The following is a 27,773-nucleotide window of genomic DNA, read 5'->3' as shown; positions in this document are numbered from 1 at the left end:
TGGATAGGTACACTACATGACCAAAAGTATGTGGACACCTGCTCGTCGAACATCTCATTCCAAAATCATGGGCATTAATATGGAGTTATAACAGCGTCCACTCTTATGGGAAGGCTTTCCACTAGATGTTGTAACATTGCTGCAGGGACTTGTTTCCATTCAGCCACAAGAGCAAGCGCAGGCCAGTCAAGTTCTTCCACATCGATCTCAGCAAACCATTTCTGTATGGACCTCGCTTTGTGCACGGGGTAATTGTTATGCTGAAAAAGGAATGGGCCTTCCCCAAACTGTTGTCACAAAGTTGGAAGCACAGAATCGTCAAGAATTGAATTGTATGCTGTAGCATTAAGATTTCCCTTCACTGAAACTAAGGGGCCTAGCCCAAACCATGAAAAACAGCCCCAGACCATTATTCTTCCTCCACCGAACTTTACAGTTGGCACTAGGCATTTGGGGAGGTAGCGTTCTCCTGGCATCCGCCAAACCCAGATTCGGACTGCCAGATGGTGAAGCGTGATATATCACTTCAGTTTCCACTGCTCCAGAGTCCAATGGCGGCGAGCTTCACACAACTCCAGCCGATGCTTGGCATTGCGATCTTAGGCTTGTGTGCGGCCGCTCGGCCATGGAAACCCATTTCATTAAGCTCCTGATGAACAGTTCTTGTGCTGACCTTGCTTCCAGAGGCTGTTTGGAACTCGGTAGTGAGTGTTGCAACAGAGGACAGACGATTTTTTGCGTGCTACACACTTCACCACTAGGCGGCCCCATTCTGTGAGCTTGTGTGGTCTACCACTTCGACTGAGCCATGTTGCTCCTAGACATTTCTATCTCGCAATACCATCACTTACAGTTGATCGGGGCAGCTCTAGCAGGGCAGAAATTTGACGAACTGACTTGTTGGAAAGGTAGAATTCTATGACGGTGCCACGTTTAAAGTCACTGAGCTCTTTGGTAAGGCCATTCTTCTGGCAACGGTTGTCTATGGAGATTGCATGGCTGTGTGCTCGATATTAAACACCTGTCAGCAACAGGTGTGGCTGAAATAGCCGAATCCACTCATTTGAAGGGGGGGTCCACATACTTTTGTATATATAGTGTCTTTTAAGTATTAGCCAACCACATTATATGTTATAGCAATCTGTCAGTCAATGACATGACACGCAACCATTGGTTGATGCGTGCAACATATGAGCAGGGGAACACAACTTATATGTGGTTAGCTGATAAATACCTATCATGCATTGTAAGATCTGTCAGGAGTCAGAAACATCTAAGCAGTGGAACATGACATAAGTATTACTCAGTAGGGAATCCAGACAGTTATCTTCTCTACTATTGTTGGATCCCAGTTTACTAGGGGAGTAGCCTGCCTACTTTCACAACAGGGCCTGTTGACCAATCCTGAAACAAATTATGGATAAGAAAAATAAAGACCAAAAATCATTGTACGCCAGTGAGCCACAATATCCCCGACCCGACCTGTTTATGACTGCACGTCCCAGTCCAGCACTCATTACCATATTTTTTTAACAAGTCAATTGACGCCACTACTCCCTGTAGCCATATTGTTATTACTTTAAAGGCAACGAGTGAGCCGCTACCCGCGGACAGCAAGGTAGAGGGCGACTGACAAGTGTGGAATTTCATTAAAACGAAGCTACAAGTTACTTGTAAATTGCTGGCCGAAGTTAAAGTTGGGTATGTGCTTTGTTGGAATGATATCTCACTATTTGTGTTCTATTCTTAGCCATAGTCACAGCTACTGTAGCTAGCTAACGTTAACTCACCAATAGTCAGTCCACTGCGCTAACACCACAGCAGCTAAGTTAGCTAGTAAGTTGGAAACGGGACCGAATGGAGGATTTAGCTAGCCTTTGCATATACATTGTGGCTAATGAGCGTAGCTAGCAACTAACTAAGTTGATCTAGCTAATTTTGCTAGCGATACACCAATTATGAATTATATTGAGATAACGTTAGCCAAGTTAACCACGCGAGTCATCTTAAACTAGTAGCTAATGTTAGCTAGTTAACCAGTACACCATAGACGTCGTTAGCTAACTACCTTCTTTAGCGCCCATTAACGATAGTATCATCTGACTGGGGGTGTTTTGTTTAAGAGCCCCGACGCTTGTTCTAAACGTTAACGCATCGTTTGCTAAAGAAACGTATCGTTCATGTCAGCAGGTGGGAAAAAGTAATCAATTGTCATACTTGAGTAAACGTAAATATACCTTAATAGAAAATGACTCAAGTAAAATGAAAGTCACCCAGTAAAATACTACTTGAGTAAAAGCCTAAGTATTTGGTTTTAAATATACTTAAGTAGCTATCAAAAGTAATTGGATTTGCCAAAATATCAGATCAGAGACAGTAGGGATGAACAGGGATGTTCTCGATGTGTCAATTGGACCATTTTCTTGTCAAAGTGTAACGAGTATTTTTGGTTGTCAGGGAAAATGTATGGAGTAAAGGTACATGTTATTCAGGAATGTAGTTTAGTAAAAGTTGTCAAAAAATATACATTTACGTCATTTAGCAGACGCTCTTATCCAGAGCGACTTACAAATCGGTGCATTCACCTTATGATATCCAGTGGAACAACCAAAATAAAACCGTAAAGTACAGATACCCCCCAAAACTACTAACGTAGTACTTTAAGGTATTTTTACCTAAGTACTTAACACCACTGCATATCATCGAGAAATAATTTTTTACAAACAAAGGTTAAATTACAAACACCTTTTATAGGGTTATGGTTCCCACAGAGACATATTTCCATGTTACACTGCTTGTTTTCAGTAGTGATGGGGAAACAAAGCTTCCTGAAGCGTTGCACATTTCCAGCCAATTGTGTCAAATAGGTTCATTACTCGAGGCTTTGATCGACACTGTGTACACTAGTGGCACCTGGTAGTCAAAACAATTTAGCACAGCCAAATTATAGATGACATCCCACACACTATGGTACATGCACAGTGTAGCCTTTTTGTCTTTTCCCAAAACCGATACCAAAACAATCAGGTGGTTAGAGCGTTGGGCCAGTAACCAAAAGGTTGCTGGGTCGAATCCCTGAGCTGACAAGGTAAAAATCTGTCGTTCTGCCCCTGAAGAAGGCAGTTAACCCACTGTTCCCCTGTAGGCCGTCATTGTAAATAAGAATTTGTTCTTACCTGACTTGTCTAGTTAAATACAAATAGTAATTGTTTGACGAAACGAAGCTTCGGACGTCATTGATCACGTGCCTTTGATAAAGCGTCTGCACACAGCTTCAAAATAAACTGCTTAGCGATTGCCTCGGCGCACCGGTATTAAACGTAACATCACTAGTTTATGAAAGACAGAGTGGACTAACAACTTGTGCTAATTAGCTATCTGCATCACTGACACCTGTGTGTAAACAAAAGACAGACGCCACAAACATCTTGTCACTGAAAAATACTGTCGGGTGCAACTGTGTTAACCGGTTAAAACATTGTACAGTAAGTGTGTATTTTTAATTTGTGAAATTATTTTGTGAGATGTAAGTAGAGGGATTTCTAGAACCGTACAGCAATTTAGAATCAATGCTTTCTTAAGGACCCTTCCCAACAAGAGGGAGAAATGGATAAATAATTGAAAAATTGTAACACGAGGAATAAATACATAATGAGTAATGATAACTTAGCTATATAAATGGGGTACCGAGTCGATATGCAGGGGTACGAGGTAATTGAGGTAGATGTGTACATATAGGTATGTGTAAAGTGACTATGCAACGGGATAGATAATTAACAGTAGCAGTAGCTTATGAGTCAAAAGAGTTGGTGCAAAAAGGGCCAATGCAGATAGTCCGGGTAGCCATTTGGTTAGCTATTTACCAGTCTTATGGCTTGGGGGTAGAAGCAGTTCAGGGTCCTTTTGGTTTCAGACTTGGTGCATCAGTCCTGCTTGCTGTGCAGTAGCAGAGCGAGCAGTGTATGACCTGGGTGGCTGGAGTCTTTGACAATTTTTAGGGACATCCGCTGACACTGCCTGGTATAGAGGTCTTGGATGGCAGGGAGCTTGTGCCCAGTGATGTACTGGGCCGTACGTACTACCATTAACACCTTGCACTTGGATGCCAAGCAGGTGCCATACCAAGTGGTGCAACCAGTCAAGCTCTTTTCAATTGTGCAGCTGTAGAACTTTTTGAGGATCTGAGGGCCCATGCCAAATAAAGCTGTGGCAATACCAGTACCACAATATTTTTTTCAATGTCAAAAATGAAATTGTGAACCAAATCAAACTATATGTACGTAAAATGTTATGTGCAATATGCAATGATTTTACAGAGTTCCAGTTTATATTAAGAAATCAGTTAATTTAAATAAATTCATTAGGCCCTAATCTATGGATTTCGCGTGACTGTGCAGGGGCGCAGCCATTCAGAATGTGTTTTCCCCTCAAAGGGCTTTATTACAGTCAGAAATACTCCTCAGTTTCATCAGCTGTCCGGGTCTCAGACGATCTCGCCTTGGAAGAAGCCGGACGTGGCGGTCCTGGGATCTTTTTATTTCAGCTCATGGAACATGGGAACAACACTTTACATGTTGTGTTTATATTTTGGTTCAGTATAAATAAATGTGGCTCTGGATGACTGTTTGTTTCCAACATTAGGTCTGTTTTCCTAAAGAAGTTGAATCTGCTTTGTGTTTTGTTTCCTTGCCACAATACTAACGAGTTTTGCGGTACTGGTATCATCATGGACCTAATGCCAAATCTTTTCAGCCCCCTAAGGGGGGCAAGGTGTTGTCGTGCCTTCTTCACGACTGTTTGGACCATGATAATTCCTTAGTGATGTGGACACAGAGGAACTTGAAGCTCTCGACCGGCTCCACCCTCTGCATTCCATTTCCTGTAGTCAACGATCAGCTACTTTGTCTTGCTGACGTTTAGGGAGAGGTTGTTGTCCTGGCACCACACTGCCTACCACTTGTGTCCTGAGGAGCCAAAGGGGTGTCTGTGATCAGGCCTACCACTGTTGTCGTTAGTGAACTTAATGCTGGTGTTGGAGTTGTGAGCGGCTACAGGAGGGGACTAAGCAGACACCCCCGAGGAGCCCCTGTGTTGAAGGTCAGCGTGGTGGATGTGTTATTGCCTACCCTCACCGCCTGGGGTTGGCCCGCCGGGAAGTCCAGGATCCAGAGGGATGTGTTCAGTCCCAGGGTCCTGAGCTCAGTGCGCTTGGAGGGCACTATGGTGTTGGAACGCTGAGCTGTAGTCAATAAACAGCGTTCTCACATAGGTGTTCCTCTTGTCCAGGTGGCAGAGGGCACTGTGGAATGCAATAGAGATTAACGCTAGGCTCCTTTAGTCCATCATTGGGCAAGTTAATTAGACAGAATTTAGATAGCTAGCCCTTTTGTTGTTCATCACCACATCCAGTACTTAAGTAGCTAGAGAGCTTACAATGGCCATAAATAGATTCAACGGACTTAGCTAGCTACCCAACTAGCTACCATGACAAATATCACAATTTTAAACTTGTAGAAACTTGAATGCAGAACACCACCACAATGACAGCTCAGCTATCATTAGATGTGCTTTATCCTCGTCCTGAGGAGCCGAAGGGGTGCACCTTTTTTGGGTTTTTTCCTTGCTCAGTTTGTAGAGCATGGCACCTCCAATGGCAGAATAGTGGGGTTCGATTCCCGGGACCAACCTTACGTAAATGTATGCATGCGTACGGCAAGTCACTTTGGCTAAATGCGTCTGCTTATGGCATATTTTTGCTTTAGCATTACACAGCTGATTCAAATGATTAACTCATCAAGCTTTGAGGATTTGAATCAGGTGTGTAGTGCTAAGGCTAAAATATGCAACTCTTTCAGTCGCCAGGACCAGGATTAAGAAATTGCGATTACGACATTGGCTAGCTAGTTTTCCACCTGGTCATAGCATCAGCGTTGTACAATTGTGTCAAAATTAGAGGTATCGAGCAATCTAGCTGTTGCTTTTACACACACACGACTACCCAGTGCCTGATGCTGCTCACTTTCTCATAACTGTAGAGTAGCAAAAGGACAAGGTTGTGCAAGTGTGTAAATAGGCTATTGCCTATTGAATACAGGTGCTGTCAACTTTTTCCCCTTGAGTAGTTTCACGTGGTCAGAGGCAAAGCATGAAATGTGCATCTGAAAAGAAGCACCTACAATAAGTCTTTTGACAGCAGTTTTGTCCCTTGTTTTTTTTTAGCTTAACCGTGTAAAACCAGTTTTCTACAAGCTAGGCCTAGGTGAGGCTAAACGCAATCGACTTGCCCAGGAGGACTCCTCCCAGCCTTAGGCAACTAGCTGCTCTGCCACACCGGTACAGGATGTTGCTCTGGTTCCTGTAATCCAATACATTTAATCCAATATGGCTCTGTTTATAAATGGATGCAGATTAAATACACTAGAATACTTCCCACTCTGAATCAAATAGGTTGCAGTCGCTTTAGCAGCTCACAAATATTGGTTAGCTTGCTAAAGTGATTGGTGTAGTGTATGTCAATTGTGCTCATCTTACTCACCAGGAAGTAGTTCTGTCACAGAAAGGCCTGTAATGTATTGATAAATAGTTTCCTATCCCAACAGGAGGGTTCTTCATATTATGTAAGCGTTTCACTTCTGCATTTGTTGTGCCTGCCTCCCACCTGGCGTTTTTGAAAAGGCACAATTCAGTCTTACTTTTGCAATGCCTTTTACTTCTGATTTATTGTCCTTTTGTATGTCTCTGTGAGAGGATTTCACTTGAAAGCTTCACTTCTGTGAGAGGATTTCACTTGAAAGCTTCACTTCTGTGAGAGGATTTCACTTGAAAGCTTCACTTCTGTGAGAGGATTTCACTTGAAAGCTTCACTTCTGTGAGAGGGTTTCACTTGTTAGAACTTCACTTGTATCCAAATGGGAGGTAAGCAAACAGTTAGCAAGATGGGCCATGAGTAGCCTAGTTTTTTTCTTGCTATTAGCAGACAGTTTTATTCAAAGTGGCTAACTGCAAGCCGTACCACTCAACCTTTTTTACCGTTCTCTGCTACCTTTTGTATTAAAATGTCCCAGAAGTGAATATGATGAACGAATGAGCACATCCAAAGGAGTGTAACAGATGTTGTTATGGTGCATTCCTGTGTAGCCAAACTCCTCACTCTCGCTGGTTCTGCACCTACAGACCTCATGGTTGAGTTTAACGAGTGCTACCAAAAACCTGGAAAGAGTTTGGAAGAGCAGCCATTTCACATGTCATCAGAAAATAGCATGTGTTAATACTCAAACCCCATATGGAGCGCAGCTACCCTTTTATTCACTTTAAACCTCAATCTGTAGTGAATGCTGTTGCCTGCTGCTGAGGGAGCGATCATAGCTTTCTGAGTGAGTGGTATGAGTAACAACAACTTCTCCACATAGAAGCAGAGAGCTTAAGGATCAACCACACGACACATTGCCCTTTGACCACTACTACAACTCGGTCGGAAAGAGGCGTGTCAGTCGGACTCTTGATCTCCATGGTGATTTTACAACCCTGTGAGCGATCTGAGGCTGAGCTAATGCATAGACTTACTAAAGCTCCCACGTTTCCTGTACTGGAAATTGTAGTGGTGGAAATTCTGTTGTCAGCCTATAGGCCTAGCCTAAAAAATAATGTTGAGACCAAAGGTACTTGGATCATACAGTTGAAGTCGGAAGTTTACATACACTTAGGTTGCAGTCATTAAAACTCGCTTTTCAACCACTCTACAAATTTCTTGTTAACAAACTATAGTTTTGGCAAGTCGGTTAGGACATCTACTTTGTGCATGACACAAGTAATTTTTCCAACAATTGTTTACAAACAGATTATTTCACTTATAATTCACTGTATCACAATTCCAGTGGGTCAGAAGTTTACATACACTAAGTTGACTGTGCCTTTAAACAGCTTGGAAAATTCCAGAATATTATGTCATGGCTTTAGAAGCTTCTGATAGGCTAATTGACATAATTTGAGTCAATTGGAGGTGTACCTGTGGACATATTTCAAGGCCTACCTTCAAGCTCAGTGCCTCTTTGCTTGACATCATGGGAAAATCAAAAGAAATCAGCCAAGACCTGAGAAAAACATGTGTAGACCTCCACATGTCTGGCTCATCCTTGGAGCAATATCCAAACACCTGAAGGTACCACGTTCATCTGCACAAACAATAGTACGCATGTATAAACACCATGGGACCGCGCCGCCGTCATACCGTTCAGGAAGGAGACGCATTCTGTCTCCTAGAGATGAAACGGGTACAAAAGTATCTATATCCACAGTAAAACGAGTCCTATATCGACATAACCTGAAAGGCCACTCAGCAAGGAAGAAGCAACTGCTCCAAAACCGCCATTAAAAAAAGCCAGACTACGGTTTGCAACTGCACATGGGGACAAAGATCGTACTTTTTGGAGAAATGTCCTCTGGTCTGATGAAACAAATGTAGAACTGTTTGTCCATAATGACCATTTATGTTTGGAGGAAAAGGGGGATGCTCGCAAGCCGAAGAACACCATCCCAACCGTGAAGCATGGGGTGGCAGCATCATGTTGTGGAGTTGCATTGCTGCAGGAGGGACTGGTGCACTTCACAAAATAGATGGCATCATGAGGTAGGAAAACGCTGTGGTTATATTGAAGCAACATCTCAAGACATCAGTCAGGAAGTTAAAGCTTTGTTGCAAATGGGTCTTCCAAATGGACAATGACCCCAAGCTTACTTCCAGAGTTGTGGCAAAATGGCTTAAGGACCACAAAGTCAAGGTATTGGAGTGGCCATCACAAAGCCCTGACCTCAATCCCATAGAAAATGTGTGGGCAGAACAGAAAAAGTGTGTGTGAGCAAGGAGGCCTATAAACCTGACTCAGTTACACCAGCTCTGTCAGGAAGAATGGGCCAAAATTCACCCAACCTATTGTGTGAAGCTTGTGGAAGGCTACCTGAAACATTTGACCCAAGTTAAACAATTTTAAAGGAAATGCTACCAAATACTAATTGAGTGTATGTAAACTTCTGACCCACTGGGAATGTGATGAAAGAAATAAAAGCTGAAATAAATCATTCTCTACTATAATTCTGACATTTCACATTAAAATAAAGTGGTGATCTTAACTGACCTAAGACATGGAATTTTTACTAGGATTAAATGTCAGGAATTGTGAACTGAGTTTAAATGTATTTGGCTATGTATGTAAACTTCTGACTTCAACTGTATATAGCGTGTCAACTTTTGGCCTGAGAGGCAGTTGAAGTCAAAGGGTGGTGACCTCCGGTTTTTGCCAAGTGTCTTTGACTAAGTGACTGACCCAAATGAAATCTTTCAATCAATTCAAATCAAATCCCATGGTACATTGCCTGCTCCATTAAATTGATTCATAGGTTTTATATAGCCTAGCCCCACAATAGTGGGGGATGGCTTCCCCTCCTCTAGTCAAAGTTAGCATCCTTTCTGCTTAATGCTTTTTTTTTACTAGCTTCTGTGTCAGCAAGTTATGGCAATGACTAAAGCTTTCCCTCCAAGGTTCTTGGTAGAGAATAGTAGCTGAATAATTATTTGCCATTTTAAGAGTAGGGTATTTTTTTTTTCTTTTTTTTTTTCTTCGAGAACCAGTGTTTATTGTCCTCTTTCCCCCCCCCTTTTTTTTTTAGATCTCACCTGCACAAGGTTATAATCTAGCCTATCTACAGGTGGCTTCACTGTAATAATTTACACAGTGGAATGTCCCACTCCACACCTTCACTTGAAGGTAGAGGTCCCCTAACAAAGGTTAGACTGAAATTCAAATTAAACCTTGTTGCTATTGGATTGATATGGGTATTCTGTAAATACAGTGCACTGGACATGCTTTGGTTAGACTGCCCTCTTGCTCTGGTTTAGAGAGCACATTCACGACAGTCCCAAGCAATTGTACATGTCATGAATTAGGCTTGGGCAGTATATACCGGGGCATTTGGAAAAAGCCACGGGATACATTTTGAATATTTGTAGACACTTTTTAAGTAAATAATTGCAGTCAACTTGTGCAATACTATAGGAGATTAAGAACATTGCGTTCTTCAGTTAGTCTGTCACATTCTTATGAAGTTTACGGTAGTCCCCAGTCACGTGTCACATGGTGTTTGTTTACAAGAAAACAACGACGGGAGACCAGAGCTTTGTGAGTCACTCACTGTTGTGCAGCATGCGCCAGGGGATCTAATTACAGTATGGAATTCACAACTAAATGTTTGCCAGCTAGATATATTTTATAACGTATGTTAAATCTAAAATCTGCTAAATGTCAGCAGTTGAGCATTTGGTGTGCAAATTTAGTAGCTAGTTAGCTATCTAGCTAAGTGGTTAGCTTATTCCAAAATCAAGCATTGCTTGGTAACAGCAGAGAATCCCGTCCTGGATCAAGAGCCTTGCTGGCAAATATTAGTTTTGTGCGTGCAGCAAAATGAGTGAGTAGTATTTTTGAGTTACTTGTATAGTTTAGGTCAGAAACTGTACAAAATGTTTACAATGTGCTCTTTAGCATTTAGTTGGCATTCTCTATTGGGATTTTACAAATACAGCGCGTTCAGAAACTATTCAGACCCCTTCCCCTTTTCCACATTTTGTTTCGTTACAGCCTTATTCTAAAATGGGTTATGTACATTTTTTACTCATCAATCTACACACAATACCTCATAATGACAGCGAAACAGGTTAAGTGATTTTTGGAAATGTATTAAAAATAATAAACAGATCTTATTTACATAAGTATTGACACCCTTTGCAATGAGACTCAAAATTGAGCTCAGGTCCATCCTGTTTCCATTGATCATCGTTGAGATGTTTATACAACTTGATTGGAGTCTACCTGTGGTAAATTCAATTAATTTGACATGATTTGGGAAGGCGTGCACCCACCTGTCTATACAAGGTCCCACGGTTGACATGTCAGAGCAAAAACCGAGGTCGAAGAAATTGTCCGTAGAGCTCCGAGACAGGATTGTGTCGAGGCACAGATCTGGGGAAGGGTACCATATCGACTGTAGTACCCTAAATGTGAAGTGAGAATGCCATCATGCCACTATATCATCAGAGGCTATTTGGTCAAATGGCTTGTTTTGAATGGTCACCAACCCCCCTATATTTGCAGTGAGGGGTTTGACATTAACTTAGCCCTGTCCTATTCAACAGGTCAATGTGGCTGCACTGCACATCTGTTTAGATATCACATAAACGGCCACTTGACACAACATATTTACAACCCCCTTATCTCATATTGAGATCATGTAATCCTCTGTGTAGACATGCTGTGCTCATGGTAAGCCAGGAGTGTGTCCTCTGCAAGGCTGAAGTGGTTTGTTGTAAGCTGATAACACAGTGCGGTAGTGTTGTCATGATACCAGAATTGTTTGACTAAGATACTCGATACCACAACAAATAAAGAAGGCGTATCAGCCAAAGTCGCATAATGTCACTTGACCCAGTCAGATCTTTTTCAGATTTGGTTAAAAAAAACGAACTACCTAAAGGTAATCATTTATTTGAATGGTAAATCTTAGGGATGTGCAACTTTTTTTGGTTTTAAACAATTCGGAGCGATTTGGTTTGATTAGAGGAACGATGTGATACGATTCGATGCACTAACATTTGTTGTATAAGCACATTCGTTTTCCATTCTAATCTGCAGCTAATGGAGTTCATGAGCTGGGTGCCTTTAAGCTGAATCTGTCTGAGCTGACCTCGCTGTGTATGTGTGTATAATTTTTGTATGCATGTGATATATATGTGTGTGTGTGTATGTCTATGGTTTATGTCGGCACCTGAGCTGAGCCAGAAGGAAGACTCTGCATCTACCACCCCACTATCACATAATGGGGATAATGTTTGCATTTTGTCCCAAAACTTTCGATCTCAAATCCCCATCACCCACTAATTAATTTGTCATTTTTGCAGATTCAAAGTGTTTGACCTAGTAATGTGTCAATATTCATCGTTACAAATTAGCTATGACATAGCCAATGAAAATATAGCACAACTTTGGATTTCAGCCCTGTCTCAATTGAATGGTTTAGACCTTTTTTGATTAAAAAAGTTATCTCCTCCCGCTTTGCCCATGCAGTGTGGGTAGCAAACATTATTGCAAACATCGTTATACAGGATAAAGTTTTATAATATCATATCTAAAAATGACCATATACACTTATTTTTTTATTTTTTTAAACTATTGAAACTGTTGCTTATGGTGAACCTGAACAATCAAAATAAAATCTAATGAGCCTAAGCCCTGATCAGCCAGTTGGCTATAGTCAGCCAGTTGGCTATAGTCAGCCAGTTGGCTATAGTCAGCCAGTTGGCTATAGTCAGCCAGTTGGCTATAGTCAGCCAGTTGGCTATCTCAGGCGGTAGCTTAGGCTACTTTTTTACGGTAAAACACAATTTTCAACAGCGCATTTGATAACAATAACCTAGCAAATTACATTGGTTGTCAATCAAATAATAAAGCCTAATATTGCACAAGCCATTTTACAAACATTTGAATGCGGGAGGTGACGTGCGGCCTCGCGGGAAGCAGTGTACACAGTTTGACTAATCTACTAATATTGCCTGGGGTTGTTGGTAATCCATAATGCGATAAATTGCCTGTATTGATGTGATAAATATAACAATACATTTCAAACATGAATGTGCACACATTTTTTATTTTATTTTTTACTTTAAACTACAGCTACTAGTTTTTATGGTTGCAGCCATCAATTGTTCCATTAGCGATCACCTATATTGGCAAACTTCCCATTTCTCTAGTATAGGCTACTTATCGTAATGAACGATGTCAGCGACATGCCTGAGATAAGTGATTAGTATGGTCTGCATCGATCATTTTTGGTTTACTGTCCCAGCTCTGGTTGTTCGGCATGCAAAATGACTTGTTGATCAATGATTGTCAACACCGTTACATGCTCGACACTGAAGGAGAGGAGACATCAGTTGTCACAAAGGTGAGGTATTTTCGGAAGGTCAGAAGAAAGTAATAGCCTATGATCAATGTTTTAATGGATCTTCTGACCGGTCGGTTTGGGGTCCCTCCAACCGATGCAGTCATATCTTAAACATTTGAGCCGGGGACCAATGCATGTGGAACTGCAGCGCAACCAAGCAGTGGAACTGGCTCAAGGTCTAGAGTTGAATTTGAGGGCTTTAGTCTAGTCTATTGATAGACTGGGTAAATCAAGATGTAACCTAGGTCTATCCACAGTACAGGTGAATGCATATTCAATAGGAGTGTGTGCATGCAATGAGTTATTGAGCTTGTTTTGGATGATTCCATGCGGCTACAGATGAAAAACATTTGACTTATTTTATTATACTGATCAACATTTGCTGCTTTTTATTTGTATAAAAGTGTGCGCAGTCTCTTAAGACCCTTGACTTCATTCACACACACAGACAGTTCAAGGCTAGAGCAAAGATGATATGTGAATTGGGGGAGACGATGAAAATGTAAAGTTTTTGATGTCGATGAGCTTTGAAATCAGCAATATTTTGCCTTAACGTTTACATATCAGAAGCATGTTACTAGGGTAGTGAATTGATGTTTGCTTCAGCTAGCAAGGAAAGTTGGCCTATAATTTATATTTATTAAACCTTTATTTAACTAGGCAAGTCGGTTAAGAACAAATTCTTATTTACAATGATGACCTACCCCGGGCCAAACCCTAACCCGGACGATGCTGGGCCAATTGTGCGCCGCCCTATGGGACTCCCAATCACGGCCGGTTGTGATACAGCCTGGAATCGAACCAGGGTCTGTAGTGATGCCTCTAGCACTGACATGCAGTGCCTTAGACCACTGTGCCACTCGGAAGCTACCGGTATCTTCTTGCAAGTGTGATTGGGGATGGCTGTGGAGTGGGCATCAGCTCGTGGTCCTCTGTGGTTTTTGGACTTCCTGCCGTCCTTAAAATGAGCAGAATTAGATACCAAATGGACCTGTGCTACATGGTCCAAGGTTTAGTGAATCATGAGCTTGGCAGTCACACTTACACTTTAATAGCTGAAATGCTTGAGGCGGATCTTCTCTTCCTGTCTGGTTGAATTATGCTATCATCAGTCTTTCATGCAATGCTTCTTTAAATTAAAGGGGCAATCAGCAGTTTCTACATCAATTTTAGACATATACACTGAGTGTACAAAACATTAAGAACACCTTCCTAATATTGAGTTGCACCCCCCCACAAACCTTTTTTTTGCCCTCAGAACAGCCTCAATTTTGCCCTCAGAACATGGATTCTACAAGGTGTCGAAAGTGTTCCGCAGGGATGCTATGCCGTGTTGACGCCAATGTTTTCCACAGTTGTCAAGTTGGCTAGATGTCAATTTGGTAGTGAACCATTCTTGATACACACAGGAAACTATTGGAAAACCCAGCTGTGTTGCAGTTCGTGACACAAACCGGTGCGCCTGGCACCCTACTACCATACTCCGTGCAAAGGCACTTCAAACTTTTGTCTTGCCTATTCACGCTCTGAATGGCACATACACAATTCATGTCTCAATTGTCTGAAGGCATAAAAATCCTTTAACCCATCCCGTCCCCTTCATCTACACTGATTTTGAAGTGACATCAATTAGGGATCATAGATTTCAACTGGATTCACCTGGTCAGTCTAATGGAAAAGGCAGGTGTTCTTAATGTTTTGTACACTCAGTGTAAATTAATTATATGTACCCATTTGATTCTTGAAGAATATAACTTATAAATGCCTTATGACCTAAGTTCAACTGTCTTGCTCTACCATAACCCCAAATATAAACATGTTTTACTCCCAATATTTGTCAACAAAGTAAATACAAACCCTATATAGCCTTAAAACATGGTTATAACTTTATCATGGATGGTGAATCCTTGCATCCATAGCTCTATGAATTTGAGTGGTTACATTTCTCAAGCCCCATCCCTTAACTTTTTACTGAAACTGGTGGAGGTTGGCCCCATCCCTTAACTTTTTACTGAAACTGGTGGAGGTTGCTTTATTGTTTTAACTGCTGATTTCTGCTTTAAGTTCATGAATTCGTGTTTTGGTGAAAGGTGTAAAAATAACTTGATCCTCATCTCTTTAGATTAATGTGTGCAGCGTAATTACTTCCTCTGTAGGAGGAGGCTGTGGCAAACAAACTGAGCATACACCAAAAACATGAGCCCCCCCCCAACAGTGACGTCGTTAAGCTACCACGCCACAAGAGTTTCTAAACCCAGAGGCGCAACATTGCGAGGCTTCCAGGAACGCTCGTGAAATAGACTAAGCAGGCCGGGGTTTAGGGTTTGAGAAGTCTTAATAAGTAGTTGAACGTGTTATTACCCCAACCTCGTGAAAGTGACAAACTAACACGTTTTCATTTTCGTCAAAAACAACTTTATATCGAAGGAGTGCCTTTGCTTTGACGGCCTGCACATGTGCAGTTGTGCACCAGACGACCGTTAGACCCGCTGACGTGTTTCTATGCATGAGCTTAGCTAGCCAACGTTGCCTACTAGCGTGATCGGGGATTTCTATTGGCTGTGCAGTTTCTGCCTGTCTTTGACCTCATATGCAAAAGCAGCAGCATCCTTGTCAACAACCGAACCCTCTTAATCGATTTGCATGTTTTGGAGGTTTCTGTTTGGGTTAGAGCATAAAAATTCCTCTCTCCTTTTCTTCCTTCTGACACTTTCATTCTCTTGGTATCTGAGTCACTTCTCTGTCTTGCCAGAGTTCATGAGACGTGGGCCGGTATAGAATTGCATTGCACTTTCAGACTCAGTGGTCCTCAAAGAGTATTCTAGTGTCTCAAAGTTAGTTAGGCTAAGTAATGTTGTAGCCCAGCACTGAGGAGAAAGGTTGAATGTCCCCTGCTGTCTCCCTCCATCTGCTTCATGAAGACACTTGTTTTGCAATGCTGACCCATCTGGGGAAACCTTGGATTATTTTTAGATGCAGTCTCCCAATTTGTGACAGAAATAAGACTGTTTTGCATGCAGTGCCTCTTCTGTTCAACGTTACAGGAAGGAAAGGGCAAGGAACCATTCATTATGAGAGCCAGGCCTTTTTAAAGCTGCTGTTTATTGGCAGTGTCTCCTCCTATACCATTAGTTTATTATGACCATTACACCATGTGTAGCTTGGATGCCCTCCTGCCTATGGAAAATGTTAGCATTATTGGCCTTCATGTTGCCTAAGGTAGATGTAGGGTGGCAACTGTGTTCATTGGGCCCTCCCCACAAACTCATAAACCTCACATAGAAAACGTTGTGGGGAGAAGAAGAACTAACATCATGAGTGTTGACTTTCTGAAGTAGTCCTATTTCCATGTCTGCATAATGTTGGGTGTATTTTCTCAATCTGATTCTGGGCAAAATGGCTAGAAAAATAAACCTGAAAGAGCGAGAGGACAGAGCTCGTAATCTATTAATCATGGGTTTATCTTTATCTACTGCTTCTCCCGTAACCTGAGGTAGGCTATAGCAACAAGCGTCAGCTAACCCTGCCATTCAAAATGAAGCCTTTAGTCCTGTTACTCCAGCATCCAAAACTATGAGGAGTGCGCTGTAAAAGGTTGTCCTTTTTTCCCAACATGTCCAAGATCTGGTGTCGCTGATGGCGGAGGGAAAGCTTATGAGTTTCTGAAAGGACCAGCTGGTGATGGGGAAGCCCATAGTCAACCTGGTGCTGGGATAGAGGTGTATTCACCACCTTGCTACCCTCTGCTACCTGGCAACCTTCTCCCACCTGTCAACTTGGCAACCTGTACGTCCACTCAGAGACAAGAGGCACAATAGCAACCAATCAGCAAATTACAAACTAAAACACTCCCAAGTGTTGTTGCTACCTGTTGCGTGGTGTCTCACCGGAATTCCGGTTTGTGTGAGGAGGTGGTTGTCCTGTATGTGTTTTGGCTTGGTAGTTATTTTGCTTTGTTATTTTTTGTTATTGTTTTATATTGTTTTATATTACTCTTGAAATCAAGTCTTATCTGTCATTATTAATAACAGTACTAAATCTTTCGTGGACATACGCATGTGTTTGATTCGATGACTAATGAGTAATTACCCTGTTCCAGTGCATATTTTCTTTTGTCACGGATCAATTGGACAAATCACGATTTCACAGGTGTGCACATCTTTAAAATTTCAGGGAGGGGAGGGGACATTTGGCCCATAAACGTGCCTGTAACCTGCAAGGAGAGGGGGTGGAGCTACAGCTCTGCTTCCCCTCCTCGTTCTAGTATCTGTTCTAGCAACTCTGCCCCCAGAACTTAATCAAGCATCTGATGCAATTATGTGGGATTTTAGTTATGGATTTCCGAGATTACTAGGTAGTGGACCCTGTGCACCCTAACCTATTTGACAGCAGAAGTACATGCATGCACATGCATAGTATTAAAAGGTCTAAATGAATTCAGTCAGTATGTGCTTACTCTTTCAGGCAGTGCACTGGTTGACTCGCTGAGCTGAAGGTGGTGTATGACCCGAGCTAAGCTGAAAGGACATGAGATGTTTTTCTGTCTTCCCCATCTGTTTACTGCGTGTCACACTGAAGAGGAGGCGGCGTGAAAGTGAGACAGAGGTCATTATGCTGTTATTTTGGATGAGAGCTGTGTGAGAGCTGGAATCTGCATCTTCGGAACTAAATCTATTGAATCCACTGAAGCAGTACATGTACTATAGGCCTAAGACACGTTAGGCCTGTTACTGTATAAAGTTAATGCACAATCTATAGCCTCACTCTGAAGCACTTTTCTCTGAAATGGCATAGGCCTCCCTCTCCACTCTGTGTTTAACTTTTCAAAGCAGAGGTGAGTCACAGTAGTTCACACAGTCACAACCAGGATTGGCAGTTGGTTTTGTCCCAACATGTTGGGCCCTTCAGATGAAAACGACCACGCCTAACCTGGTGGGCGCAGAACGTCACGCCTAAATGCTGAATGTCAAAGTGCCCTCGTATGCCTTTGCCATTTACATGTAGGTGTTTGAATCGATGCCTCCATGCAGCCTCACCACCGCAAAGTATTGAAAAATGTTTTGACAGTGTAACGTGATCAAGATCATCTGTTGTAATCAGACATGTTGAAAGGTTTAAGTCTTCTCTCTTTCTATTGGGCATTAAGTACAAATGAAGAGACCAAGCAGCCTTGTATCTTCCTCTTAACTTCCTATGATTCATTTCCCTGACACAGTCCTTCATCTCTTTTTTTTCTCTCTTTGTTTCTTTCTCAGGCCTGGCTCTAGATCTCATCTTCCTTTTGACTGCAGCTGACGCCTGTCGTCATGGCAGTAGGCAGAGAGGCCTCACTAACAGGGCTAATATGTCTCTAAACAATATCCCCTCCAGGCAGGGGCACACAAGGCCCTATGCTCCATGGCTCCATATCACCTGTCGTCAATAGTGTTAGCTCTCTGGGCTAGGTGGCTAATGCACAGATAACTGTGAACCTGTGTGCCCTCCCTGCCTTTAGCCTGGCCCCAGTGCTTATGTTAGTGTTAGCTTCTGCTGCTAATTAGCACAATCCCAGAGCAGCAACAGTGGGTCCAGGCCTGGAGTGGCATTGCATTGCTATGATCCACTCCATATTAGAGATCTGCCAGAGGTGTGTACCTAAGTTTGAATTTGTCTTGGTATCAACATCAAGAGATGGCCTAGTTGAGTAGACTATGTGTATGCAATCTGTAGGCTTGATTTGAGATTGAGTGATCATCAATGCATCACCAGTTCAAACAACTGAAGTATGTCCCTCTCGCAGGGTACCAGGCCCACAGGGCAAACACAGGCCATCGTCTTTCTCATCAATTACCTTTGACCTATATGAATGTACAATTACAAGCTCCCGCTCAGTGCCTTTGCTGGAAGTTGGGTCAAAGCAGATAAACTTCTGTGTTTGCTTTGCTAGTTTTGGATTCACTCCAAAGAGTGGGAGAGATGAGGGTAGCATTGTATTTGTCACATGCGCCGAATACAACAGGTGTAGACCTTACAGTGAAATGCTTACTTACAAGCCCTTAACCAACAAAAAAAGAGAGGTATAAAATAACAGTAGCGAGGCTACATACAGGGGGTACCGGTACAGAGTCAATGTGCGGAGGCACAGGTTAGTCGAGGTAATATGTACATGTAGGTAGAGTTAAAGTGACTATGCATAGATAATAACCATAGAGTAGCGGGGGGTAGCCTTTTTACTAGCTGTTCAGGAGTCTTATGGCTTGGGGGTAGAAGCTGTTAAGAAGCCTTTTAGACCTTGCCGTGCGGTAGCAGAGAGGACATCTATGACTAGGGTGGCTGGAGTCTTTGACAATTTTTAGGGCCTTCCTCTGACACTGCCTGGTGTAGAGGTCCTGGTTTGCAGGAAGCTTGACCCCGGTGATGTACTGATCCATACGCACTACCCTCTGTAGTACCTTGCATTCGGAGGCTGAGCAGTTGACATACCAGGTAGTGATGCAACCCGTCAGGATGCTCTCGATGGTTCAGCTGTATAACTTTTTTAGGATCTGAGGACCCATGCCAAATATTTTCAGTCTCCTGAGGGGAGATAGGCTTTGTCGTGCCCTCTTCACAACTGTCTTGGTGTGTTTGGACCATGATAGTTTGTTGGTAATGTGGACATTAAGGAACTTGAAGCTCTCAACATGCTCCACTACAATGTATAGCATTTACATGTAGGTGTTCCTTTTGTCCAGGTGGGAAAGAGCAGTGGGGAGTGCAATAGAGATTGCATCATCTGAGGCGGTATGCAAATTGGAGTGGGTCTAGGGTTTCTGGGATAATGGTGTTGATGTCAGTCATGACCAGCCTTTCAAAGAACTTCATGGCTACAGACATGAGTGCTACGGGTCGGTAGTCATTTAGGCAGATTACCTTAGTGTTCCTGGGCAAATGGGGCTTTCTGGTTTCATGCCATGGTTCTGTGAAGCTGCAGATGGAAGTGCCCTCAGGATAGAGAGTGAGGGAATTAGATTGGGAAAGACAGACGGTGTCTTCTGGGCAGAGAGCGAGGTTAAGGAGTCGAGCGAGTAATGGAGGTTGTCATCGTTAGGAAAGTTAGATAGGAGCAGCTTAGTTTTTCGACTGGTACGTCAGAACCTGTTAGAATATAATGTCACAGTGCAATTCTCTACTGGTACATCAGAACCTGTTAGAATATAATGTTGCGGTGCAATTCTCTACTGGTACATTAAAAGGATAGTTCACCCAAATGACACATTGGTTTCCTTACTCTGTAAGCGGTCTATAGACAAGGTATGGCAGCAATCCATGCTTTGGTTTAGTTTCTGTTTCAACATTTCCAAGTCATGGGACTGATATTAGCATTTTCCATGCTTCATGTTCAAAGCATCAACAAGTGGCTTTATTGAGCTTTACAATCAATGTAAGATACTTTCAGATGATTTAGATATGATGCGTGGGGGGAAAAGCTATCGGTCCCATGACTTGAATGGGATTTGTGCCACAAATGCTAAAGCGTTAGCATCTGGAAACCGTGCCAGACTAACTAAACCAAAGTATTGATTGTCCTACCTTCTCCATCGACTGCTTACAGGGCATAATTGAGTCATTTCAGTGAACCATCCCTTAAAACCTTTCTGGGAAGGGGGTTCCGCTAGCGGAACACCTGGCCTACATCCAGTGAAATTGCAGGGCGCCAAATTCAAACAACAGAAATCTCATAATTAAAATTCCTTGAACATACAAGTATTATACACCATTTTAGAGATTAACTTCTCGTTAATGCAACCACAGTGTCCGATTTCAAAAAGGCCTTACAGTGAAAGCACACCATGCGATTATGTTAGGTCAGCACCTAGCCACAAAAAACCATACAGCCATTTTCTAAAGAAGGAGAGGTGTCACAAAAGTCTGAAATAGCATTAAAATTAATCACTAACCTTTGAACTTCATCTGGTGGCACTCCCAGGACTCCATGTTAGAAAATAAATGTTTGTTTTGTTCGATAAAGTTAACCTTTTAGGGACAGACGTTCCGCTAGCGGAACGCCTCACCAATATCCAATGGTATAGAGTGGCGCGAAGTACAAATAGCTCAAATGCTATAACTTCAATTTCTCAAACATATGACTATTTTACACCATTTTAAAGACGACTCTCGTTAATCTAACCACATTGTCCGATTTCAAAAAGGCTTTACAGCGAAAGCAAAACATTAGATTATGTCAGGAGTGTACCCTGCCAAAAATAATCACACAGCCATTTTTAAAGCAAGCATATATGTCACAAAAACCAAAACCACAGCTAAATGCAGCACTAACCTTTGATCTTCATCAGATGACACTCCTAGGACATTGTTATACAATACATGCATGTTTTGTTCAATCAAGTTCATATTTATATAAAAAAACAGCTTTTGACATTAGCATGTGATGTTCAGAACTAGCATACCCACCGCAAACTTCCGGTGAATTGACTAAATTACTCACGAATAACGTTCACAAAATACATAACAATTATTTTAAGAATTATAGATACAGAACTCCTTTATGCAATCACGGTGTCAGATTTTAAAATAGCTTTAAGGCGAAAGCACATTTTGCAATATTCTGAGTACGGCCATCACGGCTAGCTAATTTGACACCCACCAAGTTTGGCCCTCACAAACTCAGATTTTCTATAAGAGAAATTGGATTACCTTTGCTGTTCTTCGTCAGAATGCACTCCCAGGACTTCTACTTCAACAACATGTTGTTTTGGTTCCAAATAATCCATAGTTATATTCAAATAGCTCCGTTTTGTTCGTGTGTTCAGGTCACAATCCGAAGGGTGATGCGCATTTCGTGACAAAAAAATTCAAAATATTCCATTACTCTACTTCGAAGCATGTCAAACGCTGTTAAATCAATTTTTATGCTATTTTTCTCATAAAATAGCGATAATATTCCAACCGGGCGACGTTGTATTCATTCAAAGGCTGAAAGAAAAAAATGGAGTAGTCTCGTGGACGCGCATCTCCAGTGTCACTGTTCCCAGCCTGACCACTCACAAATTCTCCTGCTGTTCTTCGCCCAGACACTGCAGAAAACCCCATTCCACTTTCTGGCGGCTTTAGAGAGCCAATGGAAGCCTTAGAAAATGTCACGTTACAGCACAGATCCTGTATTTTCGATAGAGATGCTACAGAAGTACAACAAATTGTCAGACAGGGCACTTCCTGTATGGAATCTTCTCATGTTTTGGCCTGCCGTATGAGTTCTATTATACTCACAGACATTATTCAAACAGTTTTGGAAACTTTAGAGTGTTTTCTATCCAAATCTACTAATTATATGCATATTCTAGCTTCTGGGCCTGAGTAACAGGCAGTTTACTCTGGGCACGCTTTTCATCCAAACTTCCCAATGCTGCCCCCTATCCCTAAAGAGTTAAAGACCCATATTAAACTCTTTCTGATTTTTAACACCCATCTTCTGTGGACAAATTCAAACCTCCAAGGTAACTTGAAATCCTGAAAGTGTAGCCAACCCATAAAGATAGAGGCTTCTAGTGCCCAAGAGCCCGTTTTAGCATGGGCAGCGCTATTGAGGACTTTCACCATTTTGAAGTAGTTAGCAGGGTGGGACTTCCTATGAGTAAAGGAAGGATCACATAATTCCATCCAGGTCATCAGGAGGGATCAGCCAGTGAATTATACTTGTATGAAAACATTCCATAACTGCAGGTGGCAGTAAATGTATACCTGTTCAAACAGCACACTTCAGGTGGCAGTATGCACCCTTTCACTTTGTTTACCAACTCATAGAACTAGTAGAGGAAGAACATTTGACTACTTCAAAATGGAGATGGCCTCAATGGCGCTGCCCATGCTCTCACAGTTGCCATAATGGGACAAATACAGTGTTCCGTCTATCTTTTAGCCAACCTTATTAATAGCTGTATGTAATAATTGTTAGCTAAGATAGTAACATTACGCTAGCTAAATTACTTTCTGGGTTAACATAGAATGATCTGGTGGTGTCATTGAGATGAAGAGAGAAAATGAAACTGTCCTCGATTTTTCAGAAGCGTTTTAAAGGAAGATAACATAATTACATGTTCACGTATTATGGAGTAGGATGTCCAATAAAAAAATCCTCCTTTTTGAGTGAGCTTATCTTTTAAGTTAATAAAGCAGCTAAGTGAATGAGACTTCAGGCCTAGTCCATGGACATTTTTGCTAGAGGTTCTCAATTGAAATTCATCTGTATTGCCTGCCATATATTTCCTATATCGCTTTTCATATTCTTATAATACAATGAAATGGATGACTTTTTTTCCCACTTTCAATCTTTGTATCACAGCTTTGAAGGGGTATTTGCTAAACATTCAAATACAATAGTTCTCTCTCTCCCTCCTCTCTCTGTCTGCTCCAGGCGAGGCTAAGATGGTGGACCGGCTGGCGAACAGCGAGGCCAACTCCAAGCGGATCCAGGTAGTCGAGGGCTGCTTCGGCGCAGCGGGCCAGCCACTGGTCATACCGGGCCGGGTACTCATCGGTGAGGGTGTGCTCACCAAGCTGTGTCGCAAGAAGCCCAAGGCGCGCCAGTTCTTCCTGTTCAACGACATCCTGGTGTACGGCAACATTGTCATCCAGAAGAAGAAGTACAACAAGCAGCACATCATCCCGCTGGAGAGCGTCACCATCGACACGGTGGCTGATGAAGGCGACCTGCGGAACGGCTGGCTCATCAAGACACCCACCAAGTCCTTCGCTGTCTACGCGGCCACCGCTACCGAGAAGTCAGAGTGGATGAGCCACATCGGCAAGTGCGTGGGCGACCTGTTGGAGAAGAGTGGCAAGGCGCCGACTGGCGAGCACGCCGCCGTCTGGATACCAGACTCAGAGGCCACCCTCTGCATGCGCTGCCAGAAGATCAAGTTCACGCCCTTAAGCCGCCGCCACCACTGCCGCAAGTGCGGCTATGTGGTTTGTGGCCCGTGCTCTGACAAGAAATTCCTGCTGCCCAGCCAGTCGTCCAAGCCGGTGCGTGTGTGTGAGTTCTGTTACCTGCAGCTGGCCTCCGCAGGAGGGGGGACGGGCTTAGGCCCACGCTCGGACTCCTACAGCCGGTCAGGGTCAAAGTTCAACAACGTGTCGGACGACGAAGATGAGGAGGACAGCAGTGACTGAGGAAGGCCCTCCTGACAGCCTTCCATCTTCCCCTTTTAGTAATCAATTAGTAATATTCCACTTGTAATTATAATTTTTTTTTCTCTCCGCAGCTTCAAAATACCGTAGGAAGATTCATTCATTGCACAGCAGTGTTTTGGGGAAAAGTAATTTTTTCTTCTAGCTGAAATAAACGCTTTTTAATGATAATATAGTGAAATGCCTGATGGGAATTGTAGTAAGTTCGGTAAAAATATCCCACACACTATTTGTAGTATGGCTGCTTCCTGTATGGCGTGCTCCACAGTCATCCTCTTTGTTCTCCATTAAACAGTGGACCTCACTACAGGAGAGAATTATGCTAATGTCATCCTCTCTTCTATTATATTCTTGATTTCATTTCCCTTTTTTTCTTTTCATTTCCCTTTTTTTCTCCCCCCCCACCAGATGAACCTTAAGAGGTACATGCCTCAATGCTGATATTTCTTCAGGGAGAAGGGATTAGCATTCAGTCACACTTCACATGGTCTACCTAACCATTTAAATATTTCAGGTAAAATACCTATAGGTGCTTTTTTTCTCGGTTTGTACCTGCTTCAGTATTTTCTAACCTAAATAAACCCCCCTTAACTAACCTCTCAAATGATTACAGTATCAAAGCCAGAAACATAAACAGTGTGATCTGTTGATCTGTCTTTTGTAGTTATTTGCTTATGACAAATCAGCTAAAGCTTTATGATTGTATGGAGAAGCTCCTCTAGGTGTGCATGTCAGCATACAGTGGTGGCCAACTTTCAGTTTTGAAGTTGAAGAGTTTTTCTACACAGCTTAGCTTGTAATAGCATGTATTTGAAATGCACATATTCAATCATCCCGAAAATGTACCTCACACAGACCTTAATTTTCACACAGTGCCTTCTGAGAAAGTGAGTTGTCTGGGCAGGCCTGTTTTAATGAGATATTGCATCAGAGTAGACCCTAGTACTGTAACTTCTATTTTCAGGTTGTGTTCTGTCGGTATGACCCTAAGCTGAATAATGGCTGTAGGGAGAAGATTGTGTCATCATTGTGTCGGTGTGTGTAGATGCGCTAGAAAGCTTTACTTCAGATATTTTTGACTAAATCATAGAAGAAAACATGCACCTAAAAATATTGTCATGCTTTATAGAGTACTGTCCAGTGTTGGAGATAGTTATCTGTTAGGTTTTGGTTCATCTAGAGTATTTGACAAGTTTCTGTCTGGAGTCTCCACTGAGTGCCTCTAGAGTGCTGTGAGAGCAGAAACTTGACCCGTAATGATCAGGAAATCAGCCCATTGTCTTACTGTGGTCTCCTCAGTATGTGACTGCTTCCTAACCTGCCCTCAAAGTTCCAGGGTATCCTGACCTGTCAGAAAATAAAGCTGAACTGAACTTGCCTGAACAGAGGACGGGAAATCATTGCATAACGTACAGGAAGTGTCTACCATCGACTTCTCTCAGAGGAACCAAGACTGTCCCTGCCTCCCATGTCCCTCTTCCAACTGAGCTTCCCTATAAGGTATGGCCATTCTGTGTCAGCTGACACTGACATGTGAAAGGCTTGTTGGAGGACTAATGATGACCTACCCACAACCACCATCACTTTTTCACGCTGTGATTCGAATATGAAATGCACTAACCATTTCAGGTTTTACACTCTGGGACAGACAGATCTAATTCAATCACTTTCAGTCTGGGCATAGTTTATCTTCCTGTGTTTCCATGGGAATCCTTTCTCTCCTTTTTTAAAGCAACTTGTTTTTACACCTAAGCAGTCAGGCTCACAGGTGGCAAAGACTTGAACTAATTTGCAGTCTTTCAGTGTAATCTGGAACGTTTATCCTGAGAAATGTGTGTTTGAGTGACAGAACTAACAAAAGGGATCATTTTTCTTTCCTTTTCTTTTTTAGCTTCTCTAAGAAGTAACTGTAGAACCCTATAAAAGTCAATCTCTTTGGCAAGCAATAAGACATGAGACGTCATACAGTACTTCGATCTAAATCTCCTACCCCATTATATCTGATTATCAGGTTGTATTGTTGCAGATGCTCAAAATACTACTTCCCTCACTGTATTGAAGGTTTATCATTATACTCAAACAAGTTTTGCTGTTGATCCTACTTATAGATATTGGGCACATCTATATTAATGCAAATCCTACCATAATCTGTAGTTTCCTTAATCAACACTTTTCTTTTCTTTCACCTCACTTAAGGAATATTTTGAAATGACTTCTGTTGATTTTGTATATTTGTATAGTGTTTGGGGTTTGTTTTGTACAATATACTATGTAGTTATACAAATGCCGCTGTTTCAGGTCTCCTTGTGCACGTCTCACCTTCATGTATGGACCGGATTAAACACCTGCACTTTACTCTCTTTCTCTGGAGAGAGGTCGTAAACGAGCTACATTGCCGCTGAGACCGTAGACTGACAGGACAGGATTTCCTGTCTGACATCACCTCAGGAGAGTGACCTAGGGGTACCTACACAACCTGAGAATGAACATTGTACACCCATTAAGCAAAAATGATGTCTGAACACAGAACTGAGGGAACATTGTGAGATTTCTGAAAGGGAGCTTACCATACGTTTTTGAGTTAGTTTTCTTTGCCTGCTTATCTGGTTTGGTTTGTTAACCTCTCAAGTCTCATGGAATTGAAGTTCTCTCCATTGCTATCGGGTGGTGTTTTTTGTTGTTTTCTCTCAGAATATTTTTTTTCTGTTGCCATTTAAATTCTCATTTTATAAGTCTTAAAAGGGCTTAAACCTGAATGTAATACAGCATATCATCATTGGATACTAATTTTCTCTGAATTGAAATATATAAATACCATATTGCCTAAAATCTGTCTCTTTGGCTTATTGGAAAAAGTCCTCATGGCTTCAGAGGGGAATGACTATTTACCATGGTGTTTAGAGGGAGCTTGCTTGGTGGTGGTGACCGTCTTCTCGGGGAGCTGAGAACTGACTGCTCCATGACCTCATAGGCTGCCTGACAGTCACATGGCCTGTAGTGCTTGTAACAATCATGCCATAATCCAGCTGCCAAACTGCTCTGTCAGTGCTGTTTTCAAGCTCTGTTTGTCCAGTGACTCAATGGGAAGCCCAGAAAATTCTGTCTTATTTTGTTTTCCTAATGCATATCTTAACTAAAAGTGACTTGATCAGAAATGTTATGTAGTAGAATTTAATTAGCCACTGCTTTCTGTTCTGAGCATCACACAATTCCTTGTGTCTCCGCATTGTGCAACTGTAACCAATTCTTACACAATTTTGAGGAATTGTGCCAGGCTCTGCACCAAGCATTTCTGATTGTTATTTTACTCATTCTAAAGATGCCATGTTCATATCTGTCCTTCCATTTATCTGTTTGACATCTTACATTCATCTGTTTCTGATGAATTATCAAGCGGCCCTCAACTGAGCCTGTGGTGCCTTGACATTTAAGATTATAGGGATGGTTGTTTGTCACATTTACCAATCCCTTTCCCTCAAGCAATAAATTATTTATGAAGCTTAACTTGCGCAAAAAAAAAACAAAAAAAAATAAAACGTTTAAAAAAAACCCCATCTGGAATGGGAACATTTTACTGTCCATCTCCCCGCAGGTACAGGTCTAACAAAACGTTCACG

The 27,773-nt window shown here is 42.1% G+C and overlaps 1 protein-coding gene across 5 annotated transcripts; it reads left to right on the top strand.

The window, feature by feature from the left end:
- The first annotated feature begins 1,545 nt into the window (after positions 1–1,545).
- Positions 1,546–26,985, top strand: LOC106605372 (pleckstrin homology domain containing, family F (with FYVE domain) member 2). 5 transcript variants are annotated; one of them, XM_014200909.2, is made up of 2 exons: positions 1,546–1,701; positions 23,381–26,985. In XM_014200909.2, the coding sequence occupies exon 2, from the start codon at positions 23,392–23,394 to the stop codon at positions 24,136–24,138; it is 747 nt and encodes a 248-aa protein (XP_014056384.1). In that variant the 5' UTR covers positions 1,546–1,701; positions 23,381–23,391; the 3' UTR covers positions 24,139–26,985. The 5 variants fall into 5 exon arrangements, with proteins under 5 accessions (XP_014056384.1, XP_014056385.1, XP_014056382.2 ...); XM_014200910.2 differs by lacking the exon at positions 1,546–1,701 and adding an exon at positions 3,171–3,485; XM_014200907.2 differs by lacking the exon at positions 1,546–1,701 and adding an exon at positions 10,110–10,172.
- The last annotated feature ends 788 nt before the right edge of the window (positions 26,986–27,773 follow it).

This window comes from Salmo salar, chromosome ssa05 (assembly GCF_905237065.1).
Source record: "Salmo salar chromosome ssa05, Ssal_v3.1, whole genome shotgun sequence".
Taxonomy (NCBI): Eukaryota; Metazoa; Chordata; class Actinopteri; order Salmoniformes; family Salmonidae; genus Salmo; species Salmo salar.
Note: the sequence above shows the minus strand (reverse complement) of the source record. Positions and strands in the feature narration are given on the sequence as shown.